General features: G+C 37.4%; 1 protein-coding gene across 11 annotated transcripts in view; it reads right to left on the bottom strand.

The window, feature by feature from the left end:
• The window catches only part of CCDC171 (coiled-coil domain containing 171), a 351,008-nt gene that overhangs the window by 273,110 nt on the left and 65,490 nt on the right, over positions 1–12,408 (bottom strand). For 10 of the 11 annotated variants that reach the window (XM_047831056.1, XM_047831053.1, XM_047831052.1 and 7 more), the window contains 2 exons: positions 11,793–11,885; positions 7,444–7,604 (listed from right to left, as the gene is read on the bottom strand). The exons of the other annotated variant lie outside the window; for it this stretch is intronic. In XM_047831056.1, the coding sequence (XP_047687012.1) occupies positions 7,444–7,604; positions 11,793–11,885 (254 nt within the window). The remainder of the gene's footprint in view (positions 1–7,443; positions 7,605–11,792; positions 11,886–12,408) is intronic. 11 annotated transcript variants of the gene reach the window in all.

The raw sequence follows: 12,408 nt of genomic DNA on the forward strand, positions 1-12,408 counted from the left end.
ACCAAGGGCAATGAGTTGGGCGGGGGTATAATGAAGGGAGCCCCATCTCTTTGAATTCCGAAGAAGGACTAGGACTTGGCAGGTGGAGGATTTAGGCAAGAAAGAGAAGGGAGAGGAAGGAAACCTATAGTTAAGATGCTTTCTTTCCTACTAGATTCCCAGGCTATTATTTTTTTAAAGAGCTCAGCTAAGTGGTGCTGGGGTGGCAGTCAGTTAGGCTTCTGACTCTTGATTTCGGCTCAGGTTGTAATCTCACAGTTTGTGACATCAAGCCCCATCTCGGCCTCTGTGCTGACAGCACAGAGCCTGGAGGAGATTCTCTCTCTCCCTCTCTCTCTGCCAGTCCCTGCTCACACACTCTCTCTCAAAATAAACATTTTTTAAAAATCAAAAAAAAATGCAAATAAAAATAAAAGAGCTGAGCTAAGAACTTCACCACAGACTGTTTTAACAAATAACCATCTTTGGTCTTTTATCCACCATGTAAGTAATAATTCTGCTAATAAATTTTAATACTTTTGTTATTTTTATGCTTTTGGATGTTATATTTAGAAAAATAAGGGAGTTCCTAAATATTGAGTGTAATGAAATAGATAAACTGAGATTCAGTCCATCTAATATCATATCTTTGAACAGTGTTTTTTGGTAATTAATTAATTTTTTTTTTAATTTTCATCCAAGTTAGTTAGCATATGGTGCAATAATGATTTCAGGAGTAGAACCCAGTGATTCATCCCCTACAAATAACATCCAATGCTCATCCCAGCAAGTGTCTTGCTTAATGCGCCTTGCCCATTTAGCCCATCCCTCCACCCAAAACCCCTCCAGCAACTCTCAGCCTGTTATCTATATTTAAGAGTCTCTTATGTTTTGCCCCCCTCCCTGTTTTTATATATTTTTGCATCACTTTCCTATGTTCATCCGTTTTATATCTTAAATTCCACGTATGAGTTAAGTCATATATTTGTCTTTCTCTGACTAATTTTGCTTAGCATAATACACTCTCGTCCCATCCACATTGTTGCAAAAGGCAAGATTTCACTCTTTTTGACTTCCAAGTAATACTCCACTGTATGTATATACCACATCTTCTTTATCCATTCATCTGTCAATGGACATTTGGACTCTTTCCTTACTTTGGCTATTGTCAATAGTGCTACTATAAACATTGGGGTGCATGTGCCCTTTCGAAACAGCACTCCTGTATCCTTTGGATAAACACCTAGTAGTGCAATTGCTGGGTCGTAGGGTAGCTCTATTTTTAACTTTTGAGGAACCTCCATACTGTTTTTCAGAGTGGCTGCAGCAGTTTGCATTACGGCCAGCAGTACAAAAGGGTTCCTCTTTCTCCGCATCCTTGCCAACATCTGTTGTTGTCTGAGTTGTTAATTTTAGCCATTCTGACTGGTATGAGGTGGTATCTCATTGTGGTTTTGATTTGTATTTCCATGATGATGAGTGATGTGGAACATTTTTTCACGTGTCTGTTACCATCTGGATGTCTTCTTTGGAAAAATGTCTATTCATTTCTTTTGCCCATTTCTTCACTGGATTGTTTTTGGGGTGCTCAGTTTGATAAGCTCTCTATAGATTTTGGATACTAACCCTTTATTTGGTATGTCATTTGCAAATATCTTCTCCCATTCTGTCAACTGCCTTTTAGTTTTGCTGATTGTTTCCTTCGCTGTGCAGAAGCTTTTTATCTTCATGAGATCCCAATAGTTCATTTTTGTTTTTGTTTCCCTTGCCTCCAGGGACATGCTGAGTAAGAAGTTTCTGTGGCTGAGGTCAAAGAGGTTTGTGCCTGCTTTCTCCTCGAGGCTTTTGATGGCTTCCTGTCTTACGTTTAGGTCTTTCATCCATTTTGAGTGTATTTTTGTGTATGGTGTAAGAAAGTGGTCCAGGTTCATTCTTCTGCATGTCGCTGTCCAGTTTTCCCAGCACCATTTGCTGAAGACACTGTCTTTTTTCCATCGGATACTCTTTTCTGCTTCGTCAAAGATTAGTTGGCCATATGTTTGTGGGTCCATTTCTGGGTTCTCTTATTCTGTTCCATTGATCTATGTGTCTGTTTTTGTTCCAGTACCATACTGTCTTGATGATAACAGCTTTGTAATACATCTTGAAGTCCAGAATTGTGATGCCTCCAGCTATGGATTTCTTTTTCAGGATTGCTTTGGTTCTTTGGGGTCTTTCTAGTTCCATACAAATTTTATGATTGTTTATTCTAGCTCTATGAAGAATATTTGTGTTATTTTGATAGGGATTGCATTGAATATGTAGATTGCTTTGGGTAGTATCAACATTTTGACAAGATTTGTTCTTCCCGTCCATGAGCATGCGATATTTTTCCATTTTTTTGTGTTGTCTTCAATTTCTTTAATAAGCTTTTTATAGTTTTCAGTGTATAGATTTTTCACCTCTTTGGTTAGCTTTATTCCTAGGTATTTTATGATTTTTGGTGCAATTGTAAATGGGATCGATTCCTTGATTTCTCTTTCTGCTGCTTCATTAGTAGTGTATAGAAATGCAACCAGTTTTTGTGCATTGATTTCATGTCCTGCAACTTTGCTGAATTCATGAATCAGTTCTAGCATTTTTTTGGTGGAATCTTTTGGGTTTTCCATATAGAGTATCATCTCATCTGCAAAGAGTGAAAGTCTGACCTCCTCTTGGCCAATTGGGATGCCTTTAATTTCTTTTTGTTGTCTGATTGCTGAGGCTAGGACTTGCAGTGCTATGTTGAATAACAGTGGCAAGAGTGGACATCCCTGTCGTGTTCCTGACCTAAGGGGGAAAGCTCAGCTTTTTCCCATTGAGGATGATATTAGCAGAGGGTCTTTCATATATGGCTTTTATGATCTCAAGGTATGATCCTTCTATACCTACTTTCTTGAGGGTTTTTATCAAGAAAGGATGCTGTATTTTGTCAAAGGCTTTCTCTGCATCTATTGAGACAGTCATGTGCTTCTTGTCCTTTCTTTTATTAATGTGATGCATCACATTGACTGATTTGTGGATATGGAACCAGCCCTGTATCCCAGGTATAAATCCTACTTGATTTTAGTGAATAATTCTTTTAATATATTGTTGAATCCGGTTGGCTAGTATCTTGTTGAGAATTTTTGCATCTATGTTCATCAGGGAAATTGGTCTATAGTTCCCCTTTTTAGTGGGGTCTTTGGTTTTGGAATCAAGGTAATGCTGGCCTCGTAGAATGAGTTTGTAAGTTTTCCTTCCATTCCTATTTTTTGGAACAACTTCAAAAGAATAGGTGTTAATTCTTTTTTAAATGTTTGGTAGACTTCTCCTGGAAAGCCATCCATCCCTGGCCTCCTTGGGAGATTTTTGATTACTAATTCAATTTCTTTACTGGTTACAGGTGTGTTCAAATTTTCTATTTCTTCCTGTTTCAGTTTTGGTAGTTTATATATTTCTAGGAACCTGTCCATTTCTTCCTGAACAGTGTTGTTTTAATTTTAATTTAATTTTAGGGGTGCCTGGGTGGCTCAGTCAGTTAAGCATCCAACTTCAGCTCAAGTCATGATCTCAGAGTTCATGAGTTTCAGCCCCGTGTCGGGGGGCCTACTTCAGACTCTCCATCTCCCTCTCTCTCTGCTCCTCCCTCTCTCTCCCAAAAATAAATAAACATTAAAAATTTTTTATTTAATTTCAAACTAGATGTAAAGTTACCATGATCTCCTTCCCCCTACCAATTCTAGGCAATCAGTTACCACAGCTAATAAAGACCTGGCATAAAAAAAAACTCTAAAATGAAAAGATTATTTAAAGCTTTAGTTTCATACTACAACTTATAGATGCAAAAAAAAAATTTATAACTAAGAAAATTTGATTATAGAAATACAGAAGAGGGATCTATTCTATCTAAAATTCTATATACAATATATATTTTTTTAAAACTAGTCTGTTATTGGTATCAAATTCTTCATTGAGATCTTTACAATATGTATGTAAAATATATATAAACACATATATATTCCACCTAAAATAATTTCATGCAGGAATGTTCACAGTTATGAAATGATTGACCAAAATCATAAATCCAAAATACACACACAAGATTTTTCTCCTGACCTAGACCTACCCGGGAAAAAAACAGAAGCTTAAGAACCTTAGGCAAAGTTCAGGCAGCATTTTCTCTACAAAATCTTTATCACCAGTTGTTGTATCAGTTCTATCCAACAGGTAAAACAATGTCCTACCCCAAACTCCCTGGTCTCAAAGTTGTAAATTAAAGGTATCATTTACCAGGGTGCCTAAGCGGCTCAGTTAAGCATCCAACTTTGGCTCAGGTCATGATCTCATGGTTCATGGGTTCGAGCCCCCAAGTCGGGCTCCGTGCTGACAGCTCGGAGCCTGGAGCCTGCTTCAGATTCTGTGCCTCCCTCTCTCTCTCTGCCCCTCCCCTGCTCACGTTCTGTCTCTCTCTCTCTCTCTCTCTCAAAAATAAATAAACATTAAAAAAATTTTTTTAAGGTATCATTTATCTTAAAGACCTAAAATCTACCAAGTTTCCTTTTGAAATACATGATCCCAAACTTAGAGCTACTTTGAAAAATCAATATGTGAGAGTTCATGACTTTAAAACATTTTAAAGTATTTTTTAAATTAGATTCTGGGGGCGCCTGGGTGGCTCAGTCGGTTTAGTGACCGACTTCGGCTCAGGTCATGTTCTTGTGGCTGGTGAGTTCAAGCCCCGCTTAGGGCTCCGTGCTGACAGTTTGGAGCCTGGAGCCTGCCTTGGATTCTGTGTCTCCCTCTCTCTCTGCCCCTCCCCTGCTTGCACTCTTTCTCTCTCTCTAAAAAATAAACATTAAAATTAAAAAAAAAAAAAAAGATTCTGAAGACAAGTCAGAAGTACAAATAGAAAATGAAATAGCTTGGGGCACCTGGGTGGCGCAGTCGGTTAAGCGTCCGACTTCAGCCAGGTCACGATCTCGCGGTCCGTGAGTTCGAGCCCCGCATCGGGCTCTGGGCGGATGGCTCAGAGCCTGGAGCCTGTTTCCGATTCTGTGTCTCCCTCTCTCTCTGCCCCTCCCCCGTTCATGCTCTGTCTCTCTCTGTCCCAAAAATAAATAAACGTTGAAAAAAAATTTTTTTTAAAAAAAGAAAATGAAATAGCTTAACCAATCATCCCTCGTGCCATATCATTCTCTGTAGTACCACAGATCATTGGAACGGAAGAGGGTGTCATGTTACACACAAAGAAAAGGAAGATGCGATGGAGAAGAGAAGTCACAGGAACGAAGTCACAGAAATGAGTAGTGGGCTTTAATTACTATTTAATATTCACTGTTTATTATTATAGCACAGTTATATAGAGATGAAGAACAGATAAGGGACACTGTGTTAAAGTATTTTGGATTGTTACCTGGTGCTTAGTTGGAATATGTAACTAACATTTAGAATTGTTAGTTGATGCTTGTTGGAATACAAAATTTGAGTAAAATTTTTCAAGCACCAAAACACAAATAATAGCAGAACAAACCTAAAGAAAAAAATTGGCTTGGGGTATGATTAGAAAAGCACATAGATTAACATCCTGGAGCTTGGGGCACCTGGCTGGCTCAGTTAGTTGGTGGACCATGCAACTCTTGATTTAGGGTCCTGAGTGTGAGCTCCACATTGTCAGCAGAGTTTACTTTAAAACTTTTTTTTAATGTTTATTTATTTTTGACATAGAGAGAGACAGAGCATGAGCATGGGGAGGGGTAGAGAGAGAGGGAGACACAGAATCCAAAGCAAGCTCCAGACTCTGAGCTGTCAGCACAGAGCCCGACGCAGGGCTCGAACTCACAGGCTGTGAGATCATGACCTGAGCTGAAGTCAGATGCTCAACTGACTGAGCCACCCAGGCGCCCCGAGTTTACTTTAAAACAAAATATTGGAGCTTCATTGTTAGCAGGTCTTTTAAAATTCCACTAGTCCAACTTTTGCAGGATTCTCTTCTTCAATATCCATGACAAAGAATCTTCTACCTTCTGTTTTGAACCTCCCAAGACAGAGAACTCACTAGTTCCCCAAAGTAGCCTATTATTTCACTGGTGAAAGCTTTACTTGTTGGGAGTACAGTCTGGCTTCTTTCACTTGCAGATTCTAATTATTATCTCAAAGCAACAGTTAAAAAGTCTGCACTATATTCTATATAAAGGCCCTTCAAACATATTTATATATAAATGTGCAGATTCAAGCAATGGTTCAAAGGAAACACAGGAGGATAAGTCCTTAGACTAACATTCACAGAAGGTCATCTAAGTCATCCCAGAGGAAGCAAAAACTTTCAGTTCAGAATTACTGGTTTAAAATATTATAAGCATTACCAATAACAGTAATCTCAGGTAAAGAATTTTAAATTTTTTCAACATCAGTTTTTGTAAGTCAGTCTTTCAAGTGCCATCTTTATGATTTTGCTATACCTGTAATAATTACTACTATTTAATAACGCTTTTCTCTAACTCATTTTTTATGTCAAATGAAGTATTTTAAGAGGAATCTTCATGTCATTGCTGTAAGTGGAAAATCATGATCTATTTGTCATATACAAACTAACATTAAAAATAAATACACAACTTTAATATACCAACCTATTATCATGTCATGTACCAATGGTAGTATGTATTTCACCCTCTGGGGAGAAATGCTTTAAAACATCTACTATCAAGGGGAAAGTGGTGATGGGCATTGAGGAGGGCACTCGTTGGGATGCGCACTGGGTGTTGTATGGAAACCAATTTGTCAATAAATTATATTTTTAAAAATCTATCAACTTTTTTTTGGAAACATATTAAAGAATTATGAACTTTTAAAGCATCCTACAGAACATTCCAGATGAAAGGCTTTTGAACTGATAAAGGTTAAAATCAGTAGGAATCAAAAAGATCCTGACTCTGCCACTTACTAGGTGTGTGTCCCCATCCTCATTAAGCCTCAATTTCCACATCTGTAAAACAGGGATAAAAAGAGAAGCTACCTCATGGGGTGTTATATAAATTAAATGAAATCATGCAATGCTAGACGCCAAGTGAGCCACAACGCATGCGAGCCACTAAGAGTGGTATTAGTCCTACTGCTATTATGCCCGTAGTTTGAGAAAATCTCAAACATTATCCATCTCCACATAGCCCTTTTCAGGTGGCCTAGAAATCAAGGTCTTTAAAGATACTGTATTACATCAGTAAATACAAAATACATTAACATATTTACTTTCTAGGGTAAAAATTGCATTTCTGAGACCACTTGGAATAGCCATGATACTTCAAAATCCAAACAAGTAGAGAAGTATAGATTTGTTTTATGAAATCTTTTATCCCCAAACTAGCAGACATCAATGAGAACTACATCTAAAATACTACACATTCATACTTATGTAGGTTTCATAAACCCTTTACATTAATTTAAAGAATTTTACAGTAAAAGACTTACAAATTTAATTTTGCAAAGCTCTCTTGTGCATTATGCTTTTCTCGCTCATATGCACTTTCAACTTCTTTGAATTCATTCTTGATCATTTCCAAGTCAGCAACAGCTTCTGCCTGGCTGGCCTTCTCGACCTGCAAAGCTCCTTCAAGGTCTCGAATCCGTAACTACCAGATGTCAGAGAAGTAGTTAAAGCAAGGAAGGAAACGCTAGCGTCAGTCAAATTGAACAGCGTAATTTATCAGTAGCAGATCATTTACCTAAACTTCTTCCTTTCTGCTTTGGTTTAAAAAGGAAAATAAACAAAAGACAGTGTATTCCCTTTCTGAACATGTCTAATGGAAGGAAGAGTGGGAGAAGAGTTAACTGTGCAATGGAAATGCCTAATGGAAATGCCTAATCAAAGTGCCTAATTTCGACCTACAAATCCACGTTCAAAACTTTGTATGAAACATAATAAAATGAGTGGTTTTGAAAACAAAAGCAAAGAATTCTTCCCCTCTTAAGAGAAACACTGTTACATTAACATCATTAGTCTCTCAATAAAGTTTTACTCCTAGAGGTTTCTTACTGTTGACAAGTAAAACTTTTATTACCGAATAATACTATTTGACTAAAATATTTGTAAATGTGGGATATCTAGGATTTGCCTCAAAGTGATATAGGGATGGGAGTAGACAGGGGCAATAAATAAAAAACATGATTGGCCTGAGGTAAATCTTGAAGTGATGGCTACACAGGAAGCTCATTGTTCCATTCTCTCTACTTCTGCATATACTTGAAACTTTATATAATAAAACACTTTAAAAACTGGATTCCATGTAAACAATGACAGCAGAACAGAGGAAAAAAGCAATATATTCCCATAAAAGAAGAATATGCAGCAGTAAAAAAAAAAAAAAAAAGTTACAAAACAACTTCTGAGAGGCACCTGGGTGGCTCAGTCAGTTAAGCATCTGACTTCGGCTCAGGTCATGATCTCCCAGTTCATGAGTTCGAGCCCCGCATCAGGTGAGCTCGAGCCCTGCTTCAGGTGAGCCCCACTTCTCTCTCTCTCTGCCCCTTGTTCACTTGCACCCTCTCTCTCTCTCTCTCAAAACAAAAGAGAGTTTTTGAAAAGGAAGTTCTCTATGTGGTTCTCTATGTAGGGTTAACATATATCAATAAAGCAAAGTCCAGATAAAGTCTATATTTTGGGTAAATAAGTGGAAAAAATAAGAATAAGTAAGAGGCAATAGGGTAGATTGAAGGGAGACACAGGAGTGAAAGCAAGAGTTCTCATCCATTTAATATTGTTTTGATTTCTGAACTATGTTTTACCTTCTTCAGAAAATTAAGTTAAAAACAAAAATTAGAACGCTAAGTTCAAAAAAAGGGGGGTGGTAGAAAACACTTTATACGAGATAGAAAATCGGCTTCAGAATCCTAAAGCTCACGTTTAAATTCTAGCTCTACAAATTAACTTAGGTGACCTCTGGCATATTACTAAACCTCCAAAAACCTGAGGTTCCTCACCTGTAAACAGTAAATCATCATCATCATCCTCATCAACAGACTATCTACAGAGTTGCTACAAAGATCTAATGAGAGACTATTTATCTAATATCAATATATACTTAATATCACATATGAATACATAATATTTGTTTAACAAATGTTTGAATAAATATTATTAAGCACTTAATATGTGCCAGGCAATGAGCTAGTGCTCAAGGTATTATATGATGATCATGAAAATAGACAGTCTTAGTTCTTGAAGAGCTCCTAGTCTTTAGGAGAGGAGACACCACAAGAGAATATGTAAGTGGCTCCTGTCACAGAAACAGGCACAAAGGGCCATGAAATCAGAGAAATGCTCTGAACAAGCCTCATGGGGATGGCAAAAGACAATCTGAGGTAAAAAAAGATGAAGTCACCAAGAAATGAAGCCTAGGACAACATAAAAATGTTCTTAAATTAATCCATACAAAAAATAATCACCAGAATTATTATTTGTAATTATCCAAAAATATTTTGGAATAACTGAAACATTCTTACACTAACGTAAGGAAATAGCATAGATATGGAGATACAACCTGGTAATTTTTCAGATTCGGTCTTTTAAACTTTCTTTTTCTTTTTTTTTTTTTTTCAATTTTTTTTTTTATGTTTATTTATTTTTGAGAGAGACAGAGCATGAGCAGGGGAGGGGCAAAGAGAAAGGGAGACACAGAATGAAGCAGGCTCCAGGCTCTGAGCTGTCAGCACGGAACCCGACACGGGGCTGGAACTCATGAACCCCAAGATCGTGACCTGAGCCAAAGTCGGAGACTTAACTGACTGAGCCACCCAGGCGCCCCTAAACTTTATTTTTCTCTGTTATTTTGTCTAAATCCAATGTTTACAAGTAAAATAATAAATCTGGACAACATTTTCTTCTATCTGCATTGCTATCTCCTTTCAGAAAATAAGCACACTCAATCACAAAGGATAAATCAATCCAACTGAAAGAGAACTAGTTTTCAAATTACTAATTGAGTCAACTCTCTGATTCTACTTTCTCATTTTTATGATATAGCATCTAAACAAACTTAAGTACAGTTTATGATAAAATGGTGATTCATTACAACTATTTAGTAGTCTCATTTGTCTCATTTGCTTTTAAACTAATCTGAATTTTACTAGATGTACCTCACTGAAAATACTTGTCGGTATTTATAGATGTATATGGTTCAAATATAAACTTTGGCTTTTTTTTCACAGTCAAAACCCTAAGTTAAATATGAAATATTAATGTATATAAGTAAAAACTATGCATGTAATAATTATTTTTATAGCTATTAACTATATATACATCCAGGTATAAATTATAACTACAATGAAAAACTTAATTTCTGAATTGTGCTTCTTTCATAAGTTAAATCTTTAGCCTTATTGCTTATTTTTGGGTGATTTAATCTTTTTTTTTTTTTTTAAAGAAAAGCTTAACTTGTACAAGTTTGCCTAAGATACAAACACTCAAATACATGGGCCTGAGAATTTTGCAGGTAAAGGAGGCATTTCATTAAAGATAAAAGTAAAAAAATAATTTATTATAAATTTCTTATGAGCTTAGTTACGCCCTATATTAAGACACGTTTAAGCAATAAGGTAAAACTTGGCAAGTTTTATTAATTAAAATTTAATATAAGGGAAAGTGTATGTCTTAAAAAAAAAATCCAAATTAAATTAAGGAACTTAGGGGCACCTGGCTCAGTCGGTAGAGCATACAACTCTTGGTCTCAGGGTCATGAGTTCAAGCCCCACACTGGGTGTGGAGTCCACTTTAGAAACATTAAATTAAGGAATTTAGATTTCTGGAACTTTATGTGAGACTTGATTTATATACAACAAGCTATGGGCCAGACTTGGTCCATGCACAGTAGTTTGCCAACCCCCAGTTGGAATGCCTTCACTTCTCTTAGAAATTCCTTCTCATTCTAAAACCTAAAGGACACCTTCCTTTAGGATGCCTTCAATTAATTCCCCTCTCACATTTAATCTTTATTATGCCCCGTAGTGTTTTAGTATTTGATATTTCTATCCACACATTTATCTGTGTATCTGTATAGATGTAGAGGTATAGATACAAATATACAGTATTTCTGGTAATGAAATGTAAGTTCCAAAAGGAGTTCTTTCACCTTTATCCCTTGGGCTCTTTTTTTTTTTTAAATGTTTATTTATTGGGGGGGGGGACAAATGGGGGAGAGGCAGAGAGAGAGAGGGGGAAAGAGGATCCAAAGCTCTGCACTGACAGCAGGGAATCTGATGCCAGGCTCAAATTCACAGAACCATGAGATCATGACCTGACCCAAAGTTGTACTCTCAACTGGCTGAGCCACCCAGGTGCCCCACCTTCAGCTCTTAATACAGTGATAAGTAATGTGCACAAGATATACACACGATAAATGAAGGTGCTTATTTTTTCAGTGTTTTCAAAAAAGAAATTCAACCCATGGTTGTTGATAAAAAGAATACTCTGATCAGTAAATCTTTCTGTAATAGGCCAGAGGGTAAATATTTTGGACTTTGCCGGCCATAAGGTCTCTGTCACAAAAACCCCCCCTTGCCACTGCAGCACAGAAGCCCCACAGACAAGACAAAACCTCCCTCGAACAGGCAAAGGGTGAGATTTAGCCTGTGGGCTGTAGTGTGTCAACCCCTCCTCTAATATCGTAAAAACCATCCTCAACTATATCCTGATACAAATAGGATAATGAGTGCCTTAACAATATGCTACCCATTCTAAACACACACCTTAGCTCTCTGAACAGAATCCCACTTTTCCCTGCCTAATAAAATCCATACCAAAAAAATTTCGGCTTAGGCTTTACCTGAATAATTTCAGAATTAAATTTTGACTCCAAATGTGCTGCTCTTTCTGCTTCAATATTTTCTTCTAATTTCCTCACTCTTAGAGTAGTTGCCTGAAAACAAATTCAAAGGTTAAGCTCACAAACATTGGTGTTTATTTATTTATTTATTTAAAAAAAAAAAAAAACATTTTTTTAACGTTTTATTTATTTTTGAGACAGAGCATGAACAGGGGAGGGTCAGTGAGAGGGAGACACAGAATCTGAAACAGGCTCCAGGCTCTGGGCTGTCAGCACAGAGCCCGACACGGGGTTTGAACTCACGGCCCGCGAGATCGTGACCTGAGCCGAAGTCAGACGCTTAACCGACTGAGCCACCCAAGTGCCCCAGACATTGGTGTTTAAAGTGGACATGGATCTTTCCAACAACATGGATGGAGCTACAATGCTGAGCAAAACAAGTCACTCAGAGAAAGACAAACACCATATGATTTCATTCACGTGTGGAATTTAAGAAACAAAACAAATTGGGGTGCCTGGGTGGCTGAGTCGGTTAAGCGTCCGAGTTCGGCTCAGGTCATGATCTCGCGGCTTGTGATTTCAAGCCCCGCGTCGGGCTCTGTGCTGACGGCTCAGA

The sequence above is a fragment of the Prionailurus viverrinus genome, chromosome D4 (assembly GCF_022837055.1).
Source record: "Prionailurus viverrinus isolate Anna chromosome D4, UM_Priviv_1.0, whole genome shotgun sequence".
Lineage (NCBI taxonomy): Eukaryota > Metazoa > Chordata > Mammalia > Carnivora > Felidae > Prionailurus > Prionailurus viverrinus.